We start from the raw sequence: 19,787 nt of genomic DNA, 5'->3' as shown, positions 1-19,787 counted from the left end.
CTCCCAGACCTATTTTATACTTTATTTGGAAACAGGGTCTCACTAAGTTGCTGACAGCCTCACTAAGTAGCTGAGGCTGGCTTTGAACCTGTGTGATCCTCCTGTCTCAGCCTCCCAAGTGTGGGGATTACAAGCGTGTACCACTATGCCTGGCTTACTTTTTATTTTTTGAAGTGGGGTGTCTCTAAATTACTGACCACTGCCTCAACCTGCAATCCTCCTGCCTTGGCTCCCCAAATACTGGGATTACAGGCATTCTACTGTTCCCAGCTAGTGCAATTGAAAAATTAATACCCAGCCAGGTGTGGTGGTGCACACCTGTAATTCCAGTACTCGAGAGGCTAAGACAGGAGGATCATATCAAGGACAGTCTCAGCAAGTAGTGAGACTCTCAGCAAATAGTGAGATTCTCATCAACCTAGTGAGAACCTGTTTCAAAATAAAAATAAGCTGGGTGTGATGGCACACACTTATAATCTAATCCCAGTAGTTCGGAAGCTGAGATGGGAGGATCACAGGTTCAAAGCCAGCCTTGGCAACTTAGCAGAGCTATTTCCAAATAAGAAATAAAATTGGGCTGGGAGTGTAGCTCAGAGGTAGAATACCCCTAGGTTCAATACCCTAGGTTCAATCCATGCGCGCGCTCGCGAGCGCGCACACACACACACACACACACACACACACACACACAGTAATACCCCAAACCCCAACAATGGATAAAATATAAAAATTTTAAAGCTGGGTATTGTGGCACACACTTATAATCCCACTGCTTGGGAAGCTGAGACAGGAGAACCACAGGTTTGCAGCCAGTCTCAGCAATTTAGTGAGGCCATCTGCAATTTAGTGAGATCCTGTTTCAAAAATAAAAGAGTAAGTCGAGAGTGGTGGCACATGCTTGTAATCCCAGCATTTGAGAGTCTAAGACAGGAGGATAGTGGTTCGTGGACAGCCTCACCTACTTAGTGAGACCATCTGCAACTTAGTGAGACTCTATTTCAAAATAAAGAATAAAAAATAGGGCTGGAGGTATACCTCAAAGGTAAAATGTTCCTTGGTTCCATCCCCAGTACTGCAAAAAATAAAAATAAAAAAATAAAAGAATAAAATAGGGCTGGAAGTATAGCTCAGAGTTAGAATGCCCCCTGGGTTTCATCTCCAGTACTACACACACAGAAAGAAAAATTAAACACAAGATTTTACCTAGCCAGGCATGGTAGTATGCCTATAATCCCAAGTACTTGGAAAGCTGATACAAGAGGATTGCAAGCTGGGCATGGTGGCACACAATTGCAATCCCAGTACTTGGGAGGCTGAAACAGGAGGATTGAGATTCGAGGTCAACCTTAGCTTAGTGAGGCCCTTTGCAACTCATTGAGACCCTGTTTCAAAATAAAGAATAATATGGCTGGGGGTGTCACTTGAAGGTAGAATGCCCCTGTGTTCAATCCCCAGTGCTACAGAAAAAGAAGAAGGAGGAGGAGGAAGAGGAGGAGGAGGAGGAGGAGGAGGAGGAGGAGGAGGAGGAGGAGATTGAGAAGAATGCAGGTTTGAGGCCAGACTCAGCAATTTAGCATGACCCTATTTCAGAATTTAAAAGTAAAGCCAGGTGTGGTGGCGCACGCTTGTAATCCCATTGCTTGGGAGGCTGAGACAGGAGGATCACACAGGTTCGAAGCCAGCCTCAGCAACTTAGTGAGAACCTGTTTCCAAATAAAGTATAAAAAGTACGCCTGGGAGAACCAGGTGTGGTGACGCACCCTTTTAATCTTAGTATTCGGGAGGCTGAGACCGGAGGATCGCGGTTCACGGACAGCCTCAGCTACTTAGTGAGGCCCTCTGCAACTTAGTGAGACCCAGTTTTAAATTAAAGAATAAAAAAACTAGGGCAGGGGTCAAATCCTCCTGGGTTCCATCCCCAGACCCACACAAAAAAAAAAAAAAAAAAAAAAGAAAAGAAAAAGAAAAAGAAAGAAAGAAAGGAAAGAAAAAATAGGCCTGGGAGTATAGACCAGAGGTAGAAAAGCCCCTGGGTCCCACCTCCAGTACCACAAAAATAAATAAATAAATAAATAAAAAGTAAAAAGGGTTGGTATAGCTCAGAGATAGAATGCCCTCAGATTCAATCCCCAGTACAAAAAAATTTTTTGACCTTGCACTTTTAATGATTGCCTCGCCTAATCATGGCCTCAATTCTAATTAAACTTTATTTACACAGCCAGCCAGCCGATGGCTACAATTTGCTGATTTCATTTTTTAAATATGGTATTAAAGTTGCATATATTTGCGGTGCTAAAGATTGAACCCAGGACCTTTTGCACATGTGAAGCAAGCGCTCCAACACTGAGCTACACCCCAGCCCTAAAATACTATTTCTTCTCTTTGAGTATAATGGATATAAACAACTTCAAGAGTATCCATAATAATAAAATGTAGTAAAAATAGAAAGGGATGAGTTTTGAGCAATTTTTATTTTATCTTATTTTATTTTTTAAATTTATTTTGGTGGTACTGGGAATGGAACTCTTCTACTTCCGGGCTACACTCCCAGACCTATTTTATATTTTTTATTTGGAAACAGGGTCTCTTAAGCCAGAGAGCCTGGCTTCGAACCTGAGCGATCCTCCTGTCTCCTCCTCCCAAGCGCGGGATTACAAGCGTGCACCACCAGGCCCAGCGAGTTTTGAGCATTTTTACATTTATTTTATTTGTGGTTCTGGGGATTGAACTCAGAGGCATTCTACCTCTGAGCTACATACTCAGCCCTGTTTTATTTTTTATTTTGAAACTGGGTCTCGCTTACTGAGGGTCTGCTAAGGCTACCCTTGAACTTAAGATCCTCATCTCATCCTCCCAAGTACTGGAATTACAGACATGTGCCAACCATTTTTACCTTAATTTTAGTGTAATCTATTTAATTGTAAGATTATACAACTTTTTTTTTTTTTTTTTTTTTTTTTTTAGTGCTAGAGATTAAACCCAGGGCCTTGCACATGCTAAGCAAGTTCTCCACAAGGTCTTGGTAAATTGCCCAGTCTGACCTCAAACTTGCAGTCCTCCTGCCTCAGCTTTTTTTGTTTTTGTTTTTGTTTTTGTTTTTTTGGTGGTACTGGGGATTGAACCCAGAGGCATTTTCCTTTTGTGCTACACCTCTGCCCTATTTATTTATTTATTTATTTATTTATTTATTTATTTATTTTTATTTTGGGGGTACTGGAGATTGAACCTAGAGACATTCTATCTCTGGGCTACAAGTGCAGCCCTATTTTTATTTATTTTGAAACAGGGTCTCACTAAGTTGTAGAGGGCCTCACTAAGTAGCTGAGGCTGGCTGGGTTTCTGCCATCCTCCTGTCACAGCGTTCCAAATACTGGGATTACAAGCGTGTGCCACCATGATCGGGCCTATTTTATTTTTGAAACAGGGTCCCCCTAAGTTACAAGGGGTCTCACTATGTTACTGAGGCTGGTTGTGAACTTGTGATCTTCCTGTCTCAGCCTTCCAAATATTACAGGTGTGTGCCACCACCCGCAGCAGAATTTATTTATTTTATTTATTTGGGTGCTGGGGATTGGACCCAGAGGCTTTCTCCCTCTGAATTACACCGCAGCCCGTTTTTATTTTTTATTTGGAAACAGGTTCTCAAATAGGTTACTGAGAGCCTCGTTAAGTTGCCAAGGCTGCTTTTGAACATGATATCCTCCAGGCTCAGCCTCCCAAGAACTGGGAGTACAAGGATGTGCCACAATGCCCTGCTTAGAATTTAATTTTAATAACGACCGTGAGTAGCAACCTGCTCATAAAATACCTGAAAATTTAAGGACCAGAAAGAGCAGGAGCCCTGTTTCCCACCTGGTCACAAGGTTAAAACAGACAAGGGGTGCGAAGGAAAAAGGAGACAAACGGGACTGCAGTCTGAATTCCAGGCCACCTCACTTCAGTTTGAATTTATCTAGATCCATTCCGTTTTGTCCTAATTTGAAGTAGCAACTCGGCTTTCACCTTCCTAGAAATTTACACCTACTCAAACCCCGCCCCTGCCACTTGCAGCCCTTCCCCTTCACCTGCGGCGTCGTCAGGACAACCGCGTCCTTTAGCTCCGCTTTCTGCTGGTCAGGAAACCTCTCTCTGCATTCCTATTGGCTAAAAGTTTGTAGTGGGCGTATCCCGTGCGCACTCATTGGTCATCTGATCGATGACCAGAGGCTGATTGATCAAAAAGGGCGGAGCTGTTGGCAGCTGTTGTACAGGGGCACAGGACCGCTGGGTAGCGCCGATCAGGGACGGAGGAGCCCTCTGAGGGTATTTGGAAGGATAAAGGTAAGGGGGTCGCGTGGAGATAAAGGGAGCGAGGAGTGAGGGGTGATGAGAAAGAAATGGGCTAAACAAGTGTGGGTTCCTCCGGATGTCTGTCTTGCAGGGCCATGACCACACCGGCAGGCTCAGGCGCCGGCTTCGGCTCCGTGTCCTGGTGGGGGCTGTCCCCGGCGTTGGACCTGCAGGCTGAAAGTGAGTCCCTACTCTAGGACTTGGTCCCAGCATCCGAGGAAGGGGTGCGCCAACGTTCCCCAAGCTTCAACGGTTGGGGGGGGGCGAGCCTGGGTGTCTTCTCTTGCGGACTTTGAATCCCAGGATTCATAGAGGCTCAGATCCCCCTGGGAATTTTAGGCCAGACGCAAGAACTGCTTGATTTGCAGCCCATAGTTCTAGGGGTGGCTGCAGGGGCGCTCTGTCGGCCACCAGTCCCGCCCACTGTCATCTTTTCAGGTCCTCCTGTGGACCCAGACTCGCAGGCAGATACAGCGCAGAAGACCCCGGAGCTGGATGTATTGCTGCTGGGCTCTGTGGATGGACGGCACCTGCTGCGGACCCTGGCCCGGGCTGCACTCTGGCCTCGCAGGAGGTTCAACGTGAGCTGAGGTTCTAGGGTCTTGGAAAGAGGATGGAACTGAGAGCCAGGGGTTCCTTGAGTGTTTGAGGGAAGAGAGAATTGGGATTCAAAAATTTTAGGTCCAGGTCCAGTGCTGGGCATGGTGGCTCTCTCCTGTAATCCCAGTACCTGGGAGGCTGAGACAGGAGGGTTACAGTTTCCAGACCAGCCTGGGCAATGTAGTGAGGCCCTGTTTGAAAACAAAAACAAAACAAAACAAAGGGCTGGGGGATGTAGCTCAGATGTAGAATTCCCCTGGGTTCAATCCCCAGTACAAAAAAAAAAAAAAAAAAAAAAAGCTGGGTTTAGTGGCACACACCTGTAATCCCAATCCATAGGAGGCTGAGATAGGATTGCAGGTTTGAAGCTAGCCTCAGCAGCTTAGTAAGGCTCTCAGCAACTTAGCCAGACCCTGTTTCCAAAATAAAATAAAATAGGGCTGGGGGCATAACTTAGCAGTAGAACCACCCTGGGTTCAATCCCAAGCACCAAAACAAAACAAAACAAAAACTCTAAGTTCAAGGAAGACAGGAGTTGAGGGTCTGAAGTTGAAGGATGGAAGCCTGGACCAGTGGCGAAAGAAAGGGCTGGGGTTTTAGGACTCTGGAGTTCAGATGGAGGTAGACACTAAGGACCACATCTCCAATAGTGGTCAGGAGGAGGGTCCTGGGGTCCCCCACTCCTGTATGTGAAGGTCAGGGCTGGTGTGCAGGTCCATGGAGGAGGGACTGAGGGCTTGCTCCTTTGGGCCTCCTAGGGCCCAGGACGGCAGGTCTCAGAATCATCCCATGTCCAACCTTTCAGTTCTATGTACTGGAGAATAATCTGGAAGCAGTGGCCCGACACATGCTGATTTTCAGCCTAGCCCTGGAAGATCCTGAGACAATGGGGCTACAAGGTCAGTTTCCAGGACTCATACATTCTGACTCCAGGCCCCTCCCCCTCCCCTAACAGGGATTCTGGCCTTTCAGTGGTGGGATTAAAAACTTTGGTCATTGTCCCCTGTTTCATTATTGGTAACCTTAGAAGCTCAGCTTTTCTCACCTATAATATGGGGCTAAATATAATACCTATAGCCCAAAGAATTCTAGAAGGAAATCCACATGATACTTTTGTGGGAGGGGATTACTGGGGATTGAACCCAGAGTCATTCTATCTTTGAGCTACACCTCCAGCCCAATTTTATTTCTTATTTGGAAACAGGGTCTTGCTAGGTTGATGAGATTCTCACTACTTGCTGATGCTGTCCTTGAACTTGCAATCCTCCTGTCTCAGCCTCCCAAGTACTGGGATTTCAGGTGTGCAGCTACAATACACCTTCTTTGAGGTTCTTTATTAAAATTAATTAATTTATTTTTTGTGGTACTAGGGATGGAACCCAGAAGCATTCTACTTCCGAGCTACACCCCCAGACCTATTTTTTATTCATTGATTTTGAAACAGGGTCTCACTGAATTGCAGAGGGCCTCACTAAGTACCTGAAGCTGTCCGTGAACCTCATCCTACTGTCTCAGCCTCCTATATGCTGGGATTACAAGCTTGCACCACCATGCTCGGCTAAGGTTCTTAAAAGATTAGAACTAAGCTAATCTATTGAGCTAATTAACAAACTGAAAGCATATATTTTTCTATAAGGTTTTTAGCAAAAATAAAATACTATATATCTACAGCTCTCTCTCCCCCCCCCTCTCTCTCTCTTTCTCTCTCTCTCTCTCTCTCTTTCTCTCTCATATACTAGGGATTGAACCCAGGGGCATTCTACCTCCAGGCTACAGCCCCACCCCTATTTTTTATTTTTTTTATTTTTGAAACTGGGTTTCATTAAGTTGTGGGGGCCTCATTAAGAAGCTGAGTCTGACCGCGAACCTGCAATCCTCCTGTCTCAACCTCCCAAGTACTGGGATTCAAGCGTGTGCCACCACACCCAGCTTATATTTCTCTTTATACTTATATAGCCATATTGAAAATACTGCTTGGTTTGGTGGCTCACACCTGTAATACTAGTACTTGAGAGACTGAGACAAGAGGATAGCAGGTTCAAGGCCAGCCTCAGCAACTTAGTGAGACCCTGTATCAAAACAAAATATAAAGCCGGGCATGGTGGTGCACGCTTGTAATCCCAGCATTTGGGAGGCTGAGACCAGAGGATTGTGGTTCGGGGACAGCCTCAGCTACTTAGTGAGGCCCTCCACAACACAGTGAAACCTGGTTTCAAAATAAAGAATAAAAAATAGTGCAGGAGGTATAGCTCGGAGATCGAATGTCCCTGGGTTCCATCCCCAGATCCGGGGAAAAAAAATATATATATATAAATATATATATATACATATATATATGTATATATATACACATATATATGTATATATATACATATATATGTATATATATATATATACACACACACACGTGTGTGTGTGTGTGTGTGTGTGTGTGTGTGTGTGTGTGTATGTATATATGTATGTATACCGGGTATGGAGGCACGTACCTGTAATCCCAGTACTTGGGAGTCTGAGACAGGACGATAGCAGGTCTGAGACCAGTCTCAGAAACTTAAGGAGACTTTCAGCAACCTAGTGAAACCCTGTTTCAAAACAAAACTAAAATAGAGCTGGGGGTGTGGCTCAAAAGTAGAATGCTCCTGGGTTCAATCCCCAGCACCAAAAAATAAAATAATAAATAAATAAACAAATAGGGTTGGGGTATAGCTTAGAGGTAGAATATCCCTGGTTTCAATTCCCAGTACAAAAAGAAAGAAAGAAAATATAGTTTTCTTATAAAATTCTTTAATAACTGAAATCAAACACATATACCTCATCTTCATTTATATCTACAGATTCCCTTTCTCTATTTTAAGAGAAGGGAAGTTTAAACATGATATTTAGGATTAGAGGACAGTCATGGCGGTGCATGCTCGTAATCCCAGTATATGGGAGTCTGAGACAGGAGGACTGCAGGTTCACAGGCAGCCTCAGCAAATTAGTGAGGCCTTGTTTCAAAATAAAGAATAAAAAGCCAGGTATAGTGGTGCACACTTGTAATCCCAACATTTGAGAGGTTGAGACAGGAGGATCATGGTTCACAGACAGTCTCAGCTACTTAGTGAGGCCCTCCGCAACTCAGGGAGACCCTATTTCAAAACAAAGAATAAGAGCCGACCTTGGTGGCACATGCTTGTAATCCCAGAATTTGGGAGGCTGAGACAGGAGGATCGCACAGGTTCGAAGCCAGCGTCAGCTACTTAGGCCCTTTGCAACTCAGTGAGAAGCTGTTTCAAAATAAAGAATAATTTAAAAAAAAATAGGACTGGGGGTATAGCTCAGAGGTAGAATGCCCCTGGGTTCTATCTCCAGTACCACAAAAATACATACATACATACATACATACATACATACATACATACATACATACATATTAAAAAATAAAAGATAAAGCGGGCATGGTGGCGCACACTTGTAATTCCAGCATTCAGGAGGCTGAGACCAGAGGATCGGGATTCGCAGCCAGCCTCAGCTACTTAGTGAGGCCCTGCGAAACTTAGTGAGACCCTGTTTCAAAATAAAGAATAAAAAATAGGGCAGGGGGTGTAGCTTGGAGGTCAAATGTCTCTGGGTTCCATCTTCAGACCCGAAAAAAAAAAAAAAATAGAGCAGGGAGCGTAGCTCGGAGGTCGAATGCTCCTGGGTTCCATCCCCAGACCCGCAAAATAAAATAATAAAAAAATAATAAGCTGGGGGTGTAGCTTGGAAGTAAAATGCCACCGGCTTCCATCCCCAGTACCGTCAAAATAAATTAATTAATTAAAAATAGAGGTGGGGGTGTAGCACGAAGATACAATGCCCCTAGGTTTAATCCCCAGTGCCACACACACAAAAATTAGGATTGGGGTTACTTGCGGGGGTGAGGAACTTGAATAGGCGGAGTCCTAGCAAAGAAGTAAATTAGCCTTCGTGTTGTTGTTCCTGCGATATGTACAGAGTTCGCCCGGGTTCCCCATGCTTACTATGTGACTAGGAAATAATAGTACGACGTTAAGGGTCTGATTTCTGGGCTCACTCACTCCAAGGCTTCCCATTTCCCCCCTTCCCCTAGAGCGGAGTGAGGCTTTCCTGGAGGTGTGGGGGAACGCGCTGCTGCGCCCCCCGGTGGCCGCCTTGGTGCGCACCCAGGCCTCCTGCCTGGCTCACCTGGTCCCCGAGCCTGACCTCCTGGAGGAGCAGCTGCCCTGGCTCAGCCTCCGCGCGCTCAAGGTGCCACCGCTGCCCTTCTCTCTGGGTCACATCGGGATCCGGGGGGCCGCGAGAGGGGTGGAAATAGGCAATCAGAAGTGTCTGTGGGGCCGGGCGTGGTGGTGCACGCTTGTAATCTCAGTACTTGGGGAGGATGAGGTAGGAGGATATGGGTTCGAGCCCAGCCTCAGCTACTTAGTGAGGCCCTCGGGCAATTTAGTGAGACCCTGTTTCAAAATAAAAGAATAAAATCGGGCTGGGGGGGGGTGTAGAATGCCCCTGGTTCCATCCCTAGTTTAAAAAAAAAAAAAAAAAAGCAGGAGGTGGAGGATTGGTGTTTGTGTTGATGGAGCTGGCCGGGGCCTCCAGAGTTGGAATCTCAGCTCCCTGGCTCCCACTGTGAAATTTAGACTAGGGATGGGGGAGGCTTTTTTTTTTTTTTTTTTTTTTTTTGCCTCAGTTCCTTCACCCCAGAAACCGGTGCATGATTCCTACCTCCTGGGATGGAAGGGAAAGTTAGGCATAAGAAGTTGGAAGTTGCTCTCCCTCTCTCCCTGGATCTCTCCACACACATGCCTGGCGCCGCAGTTCCGCGAGCGAGACGCGCTGGAGGCCGTGTTCCGCTTCTGGTCCGGCGGGGAGAAGGGACCTGAGGCCTTCCCCATCAGCCGCCTCTGGGACTCGCGGGTGCGGCACTACTTGGGCTCTCGCTATGACGCCCGGCGCGGTGTCAGCGACTGGGACCTGCGCATGAAGCTGCACGACCGCGGGGTAAGGGACCTGGGAAGAAGGGCTGGGGGACCCGAATCCTGACTGTGACGGAGGAGCTGGGGCCTGGACCCTCGGGTCTGAGCGCTGAGGGGCTGGGGCCTGGATCCCTGGGTCTGAGGGTGAAGGGCCTGGGGGCCCCCTTTTGTCTCTTGCGTTCCCGCAGGCCCAAGTCATCCACGTGCAAGAATTCCGACGCTGGCGGGACACAGGTGTAGCCTTTGAACTCAGAGACTCCAGCGCTTATCACATGCCCAACAGGACTCTGGCGTCTGGTCGCCTCCTGAGCCACGTGTGTATCCACTCCCTCCTTTGAAGGACCCAGAAATCAGGGCTCCCAACACGGACCTCTCTTGCCCCCTCTCTCCCTGCTTTTCTAGCGCGGGGAGCGCGTGGCAGCTCGGGGGTACTGGGGAGACATCGCCACGGGACCCTTCGTGGCCTTTGGCATCGAGGCAGACGACCAGAGCCTCCTGCGGACCAGCAACGGACAGCCGGTCAAGGTGAGAGCGGCGCGGTCACTGGTGCTTGGGGCCAGTCTGCAAGGCTCCGCCCTCCATCTTCCAGGCCCCGCCCATCCCTCCAAGCCCCACCCCTGGCCTCCAGACCCCGCCCCTGAGTCGACCCCATATCAGAACCCACCCTCAGTGTCCTTGCCTGTTCGTGCTCTGCCAGATCCTCCTTCTATATGTCCTAAAGCTGGCCCTAGGAATTCCAGGCTTGGAATTCTAGCTCACACCTGCACGCTAAGCCCCGCCCCCGTCCAGCGCTAAGCCCCGCCCCCGTCCAGCGCCAGTGTCCGGCCTCGCCCCCTCCCCCCCACCACAGACCGCCGGCGAGATCACGCAGCACAATGTGACGGAACTGTTCCGAGAGGTGGCCGCCTGGGGGCGCCCGAAAGATGCTGAGGGGGACCTGGAGGAGCAGCCGCCGGAGCCAGATCGCAGCCCTGAGCAGCAGCCACCAGCTTCGGGTAAGCCAAGGCCGTCGGGCTCCACGTTTCTTCAAATCTGAGCGTGGACTGAGCTGGTCTGGAATGCCCGGGGCAAGTGATTAATCCTGAATAGTTTCTTTTTCTCTCCTTGTTTCTCTCCCTCTCCTAAATCCTGCCACCTTCCTTAGGACTCTGATTTCCAGTAGCATTCTCAACCTACCTGTAGGGGCAGCTCCCCTGTGCACCCCCCATTCTGGCCGTGGCTCCTAACCACCCCTCCCTTCCCCCTCCCCAGGGCCTTTCCCCCTCTACAGGGCATGCCCCCGTGGCGTGGGCCACCCACTATCTTGGATCTCAGTTGCCTGTCCTATGAGTCTGTGTCTGTGGGGCCAGCCTTTCCAGACGTTTGCAAGATCTCAGAGAAAAGGATGAAAAAGGACTTCCCCAGGGGCAGGAGTGTTATCTCCAGGCTTCGTGTGTCTGCCCAACTCTGTCTCTGGGTCTGTCTCCCTGGGTTTCTGGCCCTCAGGCCCCCACCCCATCCAGAGACCCACACTTTCTGCCCTTTCTCAGCAGTGTCTGGCCCGGAATCCTTCGTCGTCCACTTCCTGCCCCTGGATTCTGCGCAGACGCTCCATCACAAGAGTTGCTACCAGGGCCGATTCCAGCTTCTCTACGTAGCCTGCGGGTGAGAGGGACACCTGTGCTGTCAGGGACCCAGGATCAGGTCCCTCCTCCCCAGGATGCAGGACTTCGGCCTCGCAGCCTCTCCTCCCTCCGGGTCTGCGTCCTCTCCGCGGGCACGGGCATCTCAGCCTCTCCCCCTTTCCCCTCCGCAGGATGGTGCATCTCCTCGGCCCCGAGCTCGGAGCTTGCGTGGCCCCCGGAGCGAATCTCGTTGTGGAATTAGCCCGGTGAGCCCAGCGGAGCGCACGGGGCGGGAATGTACGGACCGGCCGGGCGGCGAGCCGAACCCTCACTCACCTCCCTGGCTCCAGGTACCTGGTCGACCTGCGACCCGAGCAACTGAAGGAGTTCTCCGCCCGGGTGGAGGAGCTAGCGCGGGCGGCCGGGTTCACCCCTCAGACGGGGGTCAGCCCCTCGGAGACCTTCGCGCGCTTCTCCAAGTCCGGGGACTGTGCTCCCGGCAGCAGCCAGGACCCAGCTGTGGAATCTGGACCTCCGCCGGGCAAAGTGCTGAGCCCTCCTCCAAAACCAACCAGCCCGCCCCAGGCGGAAGCCACCCCGGCACCTGAGCCCCTCCTGCTACCCGCGGAGCCTCAGAGTTCTCTCACCGGGGTCCCAGCCCCACCCCAGGAGGCGCTGGCCACGCCCACAGAAAGTCCCCCTGCGAACCCAAGGGTCCGGCCCGACCCAGGAGACCAAGAGTCCTGTCCCTAACTTCTGAAGTCAGGTTTTGGAATTAGAACCTGCTCATGTCATTCTAAATCCACTGCAGGGTCTCTCAATTGAAGCTCACCGTCCTCACTCAGCCCCACCTATAGAGCTAGAATTTCAAATCCCTTTTCTGGGATTCTAAGTTCTGTTCTTAGAAGCCTAGAGTGTTCTCTCTGAATTCTGAATTCCATCCCCAAGATTGCAAACCCAGCCTAGGGATCTGTCCCTAGGTCATAGGCCCTCTGCCTTCCCACCCGCCAGCCAGGCACCCCATTCCTCTCTGGGACTTGGCACCTGCTCAGCTCCCACGCGGTTCAAGTAAAGAGAGTCAGGTCCTCTTCTGTGTGTCCCAGTGTCTTTCCTGTCCCCAGTTTGTCTCCAGAACCCAGAAGACCAGAAAGGAGATTTCTGGTTTTCCAAGAGGACTAGGTGTCTATAACCTGAGAGCTTGGGGCCTCATACCTGAATCCTCAAACTAATCAATTTGTATTGATGGGTAGCAGGTTGGAGGACACTGATCCTCAGATAGTAAAGAACTTAAAGTTCTAGCGCTCCCAAACTTTGCAATTTAGCCAGGGGATGGGGCCCAAACCCTTGAATATTGAGGGAAGAAACACCTCAGACCCCTGGGTCTGAGGGAGGAGGCTGGGCCTGGACCCCTGGGTCTGAGGGAGGAGGCTGGGCCTGGACCCCTGGGTCTGAGGGAGGAGGCTGGGCCTGGACCCCTGGGTCTGAGGGAGGAGGCTGGGGCCTGGCCCCTGGGTCTCAGGGAGGAGACTGGGCCTGGACTCCTGGGTCTCAGGGAGGAGACTGGGCCTGGACCCCTGGGTCTGAGAGAGGAGGCTGGGGCCTGGCCTCTGGGTCTGAGGGAGGAGGCTGGGCCTGGACCCCTGGGTCTGAGGGAGGAGGCTGGGCCTGGACCCCTGGGTCTCAGGGAGGAGACTGGGCCTGGACTCCTGGGTCTCAGGGAGGAAGGCTGGGCCTGGACCCCTGGGTCTGAGGGAGGACTGGGGCCTGGACCCTGGGTCTCAGGGAGGAGACTGGGCCTGGACTCCTGGGTCTCAGGGAGGAGGCTGGGCCTGGACCCCTGGGTCTGAGGGAGGAGGCTAGGCCTGGACCCCTGGGTCTGAGGGAGGAGGCTGGGGCCTGGCCCCTGGGTCTAAGGGAGGAGGGCTGAGGCTTGAATCCCTGGACCTGAGGGAGGAGGGCTGGGCCTGGACCCCTGGGTCTGAGGAAGGAGGGCTGGGCCCAGGCCCCTGGGTCTGAGGGAGGAAGGCTGAGGCTTGAATCCCTGGACCTGAGGGAAGAGGGCTGGGCCTGGACCTCTGGGTCTGAGGGAGGAGGCCTGGGCCTGGACCCCTAGGTCTGAGGGAGGAAGGGTGAGTCCTGGACTCTAGGGTCTGAGGGAGGAGGGTTGGGCCTGGACCCCTGGGTCTGAAGGAGGAAGAATGGACCTGGACCCTGGCTAGGTCTGAGGGAAAAGGCTGAGCCTGGACCTTGGCTGGGTCTGAGGGAAGAGGGCTGTGGCCTGGGACCCTGGGTCTGAGGCAGGAGGGCTGGGCCTAGACTTTGGCTGGGTCTGAGGGATGAGGGCTGAGCCTGGACCTTGGCTGGGTCTGAGAGAGGAGGGCTGTGGCCTGGGATCCCTGGGTCTGAGGGAGGAGAGCTGGGTTTGGAGCCCTGGATCTGAGGGAGGAGAGCTGGGGCCTGGGCTTTTGGATGTGAAGGAGGAGGGGACTAGGGCCATGACATTTTTTCTGAATCTGAGTAGAAAGGAGTCTATAGCTCCAGAGGTGGGGGGAGAAGGGTCTTGATCTCCTGCTACTGAGGTGATGGGGTGATTCAGCTGAAGTGCAGCCAGCCAGGCTCCTCCCCTCACGTGCCCAGTTATCTCACATCCTGGGCAGGGGGAGGAGGGGATGGCAGTATATTTAGTCTGTCCTCGCCCTTTATCTCAGTGTCCTCAGTGTGGCTTGAGCAGCCCGGAGGAGACCGAACGTCCTGGGACCTCCAAGGTCACCGGGACAGTCCTTCACTGACCCCCCTAGAGTTCCTTGTCCCCTGTCGGTCCCCCAAGACCCAGTCTCTGCATGGCGGATGAGTGAGTAACCCAGGTCCCTGAGGCCCAGAGGGAGGGGAGGTGGGTGACCTGCAGGGTTTCTGAGGGGGTGAACATCTGGGCTGAGAGGGGAGGCAGGGAGGGCTCTTGAGTAAGGTAAAAATTTGGGAATCTGACTCCTGGGACCCGAGGAAGGGATCAGTGAGGCCTTACAAGACCTTTTGGGGACTGACAGAACACGGGCCACCATTAATCCCCTTTCCCCGTTTCTCTCCCTATAGGAGCAGCGATGCGGTGAGACCCCGGGGGCTAAGGCGTGGGCAGGGAGCCTACAGCTGGGGTGGGCACTGCAGGGAGGGGCTGGTTGTATCCCTAAGAGAGGGTATGCAGGCCGGGCATGGTGGTGCACGCTTGTAATCCCAGCATTTGGGAGGCTGAGGCAGGAGGATCACGGGTTCTCCGCCAGCCTCAAAGACTTAGTGAGGCCCTTTGCAACTTAGTGAGACTCTGTTTCAAAATAAAGATTAAAAAATAGGCCGGGTGTGGTGACACACGCTTGTAATCCCAGCATTTGGGAGACTGAGACTGGAGGATCGTGGTTCTCGGACAGCCTCAGCTATTTTAGTGAGGCCCTCTGCAACTTAGTGAGACCCTGTTTCAAAATAAAGGATAAAAAATTGGGCAGGGGTTGTAGCTCGGAGGTCGAATGCCCCTGAGTTCCATCCCCAGACCCGCAAAAAAAAAAAAAAAAAAAGATTAAAAAATAGGGCTGGGGGTGTAGCTAGGAGGTAGAATGCCCCTCAGTTCCATCTCCAGTATCACAGACAGACAGACAGAAAGGTCGAGGGTCTCCGTGGTGACACAGCCCGCTCCTCCACTCTCAGGCCGGGGACGCAAACCCTGTGCCCGCCCCGGTCCGACGACGCTCCTCTGCTAACTATCGGGCGTACGCTACCGAGCCGCACGCAAAGGTGAGCGGGGACTTAGCGGGCCTGGGTTCGGAAGTATGGACCTCAACACCTCAGGGAGGAGAGGCGGGGCCGGGGCCGGGGCCTCCCTTGGGCGGGGCTGGACCTTGGTTATGGGCGAGGCTGGACCTTGGCTGTGGGCGGAGCCCAGGCGGTGGGATGGAGTTTCAGGAAGGGCCAGAATCGGATTGGTGGGAGCTGCCTGTGGGCAGAGCTCCAGGGCCCACAGTATTGCTCAGGGGGCTGGTGGGCAGTGCCTAACTAGAGTCCGAGTCCAAGATTGGTAGATGGGACCAAGGGGCGTGGCTTCTCCTGGACTCCGAGTTCAAGTTGGAGGCAGGCCCAAATCTCAAACAGCTGAAGGAGGTGGGGCTCTCTCAAAGCCCCTCCCAACATTAGCCTTTCTCTCTCCTCCATCCTTTCTTGCTCCCTATCACCCTGGCAGAAAAAGTCTAAGATCTCCGCCTCCAGAAAACTGCAGCTGAAGGTGAGGACGTGCTCAGGAGGGCAGGGCTTAGAGTAGCTGAGGGGGTGGGGGTTGGTCTTTAGGGTGTGGCTTTGGGGGAGGCTCTGAGGGCCTGGGTCTCTGGAAGACTGAGGACACCGTTTTATTTCCATGCCTGGGGGCGGCGGTCCCTTCTTTTCCTCTGCAGACCCTGATGCTGCAGATTGCAAAGCAGGAGATAGAGCGGGAGGCTGAGGAGCGGCGCGGAGAGAAGGGGCGCGCTCTGAGCACCCGCTGCCAGCCTCTGGACTTGGCTGGGCTGGGCTTCGCGGAGCTGCAGGTACCCCGCTCACAAGGCAGGCGCTCATGCCCACCTGGAACCCGAGGTTCCTAGTCTCTGGTCTTGCATCCCATAGGATGTGACCCTTGGAAATATGTTCCTTACTCTTGGGAGTGCAGAGTCTTGGTGGCAGTCACCCACAATCCTCAAATCCAGAGGCGGACTCCTGCAGCCCCAAATCAGTCAAGTTCTACAAACACTAGGCTCCTAGAACTCTTCCTTTACAGTTCCCTGGAGGCCAGGCCCCAAACTACTGCTTTGGGACCCAAGGCCTCCTCCCTCAGATCCAGGGGTCCAGGCCCCAGCCCTCCTCCCTCAGACCCAGGGGTCCAGGCCCCAGCCCTCCTCCCTCAGACCCAGGGGTCCCTCCTCCCACAAAACACACCATGTACCTTCACCAGGACTTATGCCGACAGCTCCATACCCGGTTGGACAAAGTAGATGAAGAAAGATACGACGTGGAGGCAAAAGTTACCAAGAACATCTCTGAGGTGGGATGCACTGGGTGGGACACCTGGGAAGCCTGGGTCCCTTCTGGCAGGGCAAGGTGCCTGGGACAGTGGTATTGGCCGGGCATGGCAGCTGCTTTGCTGTGCACATCCCGGGAGACCCAGATGAGTCGGGAGGGCGGTGCAGAGGTGTGAGGACAATTTGGGCAGGGAAGGCTGTGCCAGCAGGAGGGGCAGCACCTGCAAGGCCCAGGGGCGGGGAAGCGCATGTGCCTGGAGCATCGAGTACTGGCAAACGAGTTCATGCGCAGGCCGCGGAGTTGGATTTGCACCTTGCTGGACGGCGATGTGTCAGAAGTTATGATAGAGCTGGGCGTGGTGGCTCACGCTTGTAATCCCAGCATTTGGGAGGCTGAGACCAGAGGATCATGGTTCGCAGACAGCCTCAGCTACTGCTTAGTGAGGCCCTCTGCAACTTAGGGAGACCCTGTTTCAAAATAAAGAATAAAAGATAGGGCTGGGGGTGTAGCCCGAAGGTAGAATGCCCCTGGGTTCCAGCCTCAGTACAGAGAAGATGAAGAAGAAGGAGAAGGAGAAGAAGAAAAAGAAGAAGGAGGAGAAGAAGGAGGAGGAGGAGGAGGAGGAGGAGGAGGAGGAGGAGGAGGAGGAAGTAGTTATGATAAAGTCAAGGCATGTCCTTGAAGCTCTGAATTCCGAGGTTAGAAACTTGAACCAGGTTCCTGAGCTGAGAAGAGCAGAGAAGGCTTATGTCTTCTTGGAAGGCAGGATGGGGATAGGAGGGGAGTTGGAGGGTAGAAGAGCCAGGTGAGGAGGAGGCAGAGGGAGGGGCCCGCACTACCGTATGGCTACCCGCAGATTGCAGATCTCACCCAGAAGATCTACGACCTCCGTGGCAAGTTCAAGCGGCCCACACTGAGGAGGGTGCGGATCTCTGCAGATGCCATGATGCAGGCGTTGCTGGGCACCCGGGCCAAGGAGTCCTTGGACCTGCGGGCTCACCTCAAGCAGGTGAAGAAGGAGGACACCGAGAAGGTGAGTGCGGGCAAGGGCCAAGAAAGAAGGTGTGTAGGGGGTGGGGTTGGGGGATGACCCCCCCAGGGCTTAGCCTGAGGGCAGATGGTATTTGGAACTGGGGAGAGAGGCAACTGGTAAAAGGTCCTCCGTGAGAAATATACAAAGGTTTCTTGCTTTATTTTTTATTTATTTATTTTTTTTTTTTTTGTGTGTGTGTGTGTGTGTGTGTGTGTGTGTGTGGTACTGGGGGTTGAACCCAGAGGCATTCTATCTTTGAGCTACATTCCCAGCCCGATTTTATTTCTTATTTGGAAACAGGGTCTTGCTAGATTGATAAGAGTCTCACTACTTGCTGAGGCTGTCCTCGAACCTGTCATCCTACTGTCTCAGCCTCCCAAGTACTGGGATTACTGGCGTGTACCACCACGCCTGGTAGAAATATGCAAGGGTTTCTGGCAGGCACAATTGTGCATGCACACCTGTAATCTCAGTGCTCGGGAGCCTGAGATGGAAGGATCACAGGTTGAAGACTGTGGGTGAAGAAGGGGCTGGGTGTGGTGGCACACACTTGTAATCTCACTGTTTAGGAGGCTGAGACAGTAGGATTGCAGGTTTGCACCTAGTCTCAGCCACCTAGTGAGGCACTCTGCAACTTAGTGAAACCCTGTTTCAAAATAAAGAAAAAAAGTTGGGCTGGGGGTGTAGCTCGGAGGTCAAATGCCCCTGGGTTCCATCCCCAGACCCGCATAAAAAAAAAAAAAAGATAGAAAGGAGATGGGAAGTGCATGGCAGACAGGAAGTGTGAGGGGAAGACAGGACATGTATAAGGGGGACAGGAAATGTTGGCGGGAGATGAGAAATTCACTGAAGATCAGAAGTGCATGAGGAAGATGGTAAGTCCAAGGGGAGACAGGATATGGAAGGGGAGACAGTAGAGTAACAGGAAGGGAAGAAGTCACAAAACAGAAGAAGGACATAGACAGTACACGAGGAAGACAGGAAGTACATGGGGAGAAGAACTGGCAGTTTTCCAGAACCTGATTCTCAGACAGGCATCTAGAGTAGAGTGGCCGAGCAAGCCAGAGGGCAGATGGGGAATACCGGGAGGAGACCCTAACCGCTGACCCCGTCCCCTCAGGAGAACCGAGAGGTGGGAGACTGGCGCAAGAACATCGATGCGCTGAGCGGCATGGAAGGACGCAAGAAAAAGTTTGAAGAAAAAGTTTGAGGGCCGAGCCTGCCTATGGCCTGGGCCCTGAGGATGGCCCTGAGGAATAAAAAATTCTCTCTGCACCAGAAATGACAGTGTGTCTATTACCCTGGGGTTTAGGCATAAGAAACACACACACACACACACACACACACACACACACACACACCCCTGAGGGCAGATCTCTTGCAAAGCCATATAGCAGTTCAGCAGCAAGCTCAGTTTCTAACATAGGGTGTTCTCCACATAGGTTAGCTACTCCACAGAGAACAGAGCACGTAGAAGGCCAAAAGCAGCACAGAGAGACAGAGGGAGCAAGAGAGGGAGAGACAGACAGACAGACAGACACGTGGAGATAGAGACAGAGCCAAAGACCCAAAGAGACTGGGCATGCTGGCATATGCCTGTCATCCCAGTACTTGGGAGGCTGAGACAGGAGGATCACAAGTTCAAGGCCAGCCTCACCTGCTTAATGGGGCCCTCTGCAACCTAGAATGACCCTGTTTCGAAACAAAAAGTAAAAGCTGGGCATGGTGGCGCATGTTTTTTTCAGGAGGATCGCAGGTTCACAGCCAGCCTCAGCTACTTAGGCCCTCCGCGACTCAGTGAGACCCCGTTTCCAAATAAAAAATAAAAAAATGGGGCTGGGGGTATAGCTCAGTGATAGAATCCCCTGGGTTCAACCCTCAGCAGCAAAAATAAATTAACAAATAAGTAAATAAAAAGAGCTCAGAGGTAGTAGTCTTCTGGATTCAAAACCTAGTATCACAAAACAAAAACAAAAACACTCAATAAAGACCCAAAGAAAAAGGAAAGAAAAAGAGATGCCTAGAAAGAAATGCAAAGAAAAGAAAGAAAAGAAAAACAGAGACAATATATACTCCCAGAGAGGCACAATGAGGATAAAGACTGTAAGAAACAGAGACCCAAGAGAGAACTGCAGGGACTCTCAGAAGAAGCGAGCAAGATAGACACACGGCCTAGACACACAGAGCCAAAGGGAGACGGAAACAAGTCAAAGGAGG

General features: G+C 51.8%; 2 protein-coding genes across 2 annotated transcripts; both read left to right on the top strand.

Annotated features, from left to right (window-relative positions):
- Positions 1–4,424: 4,424 nt before the first annotated feature.
- DNAAF3 (dynein axonemal assembly factor 3) lies at positions 4,425–12,259 on the top strand (the record flags this gene model as incomplete). Its single annotated transcript, XM_080703746.1, has 11 exons — positions 4,425–4,509; positions 4,768–4,910; positions 5,735–5,828; positions 9,020–9,177; positions 9,745–9,927; positions 10,091–10,216; positions 10,305–10,427; positions 10,753–10,897; positions 11,435–11,546; positions 11,698–11,772; positions 11,857–12,259. 11 exons carry the CDS (start codon positions 4,425–4,427, stop codon positions 12,257–12,259), a joined length of 1,647 nt encoding a protein of 548 aa, XP_080559872.1.
- Positions 12,260–14,346: 2,087 nt separating this feature from the next.
- TNNI3 (troponin I3, cardiac type) lies at positions 14,347–18,780 on the top strand (the record flags this gene model as incomplete). Its single annotated transcript, XM_080703740.1, has 8 exons — positions 14,347–14,357; positions 14,597–14,609; positions 15,200–15,286; positions 15,729–15,770; positions 15,937–16,068; positions 16,470–16,559; positions 17,394–17,570; positions 18,691–18,780. The coding sequence occupies 8 exons, from the start codon at positions 14,347–14,349 to the stop codon at positions 18,778–18,780; spliced, it is 642 nt and encodes a 213-aa protein (XP_080559866.1).
- Positions 18,781–19,787: the final 1,007 nt, after the last annotated feature.

This window comes from Muscardinus avellanarius (assembly GCF_963383645.1).
Source record: "Muscardinus avellanarius genome assembly, chromosome: 10".
Lineage (NCBI taxonomy): Eukaryota > Metazoa > Chordata > Mammalia > Rodentia > Gliridae > Muscardinus > Muscardinus avellanarius.
The sequence above is the reverse complement of the archived record's forward strand: the minus strand, read 5'-3'. Positions and strand labels throughout refer to the sequence as shown.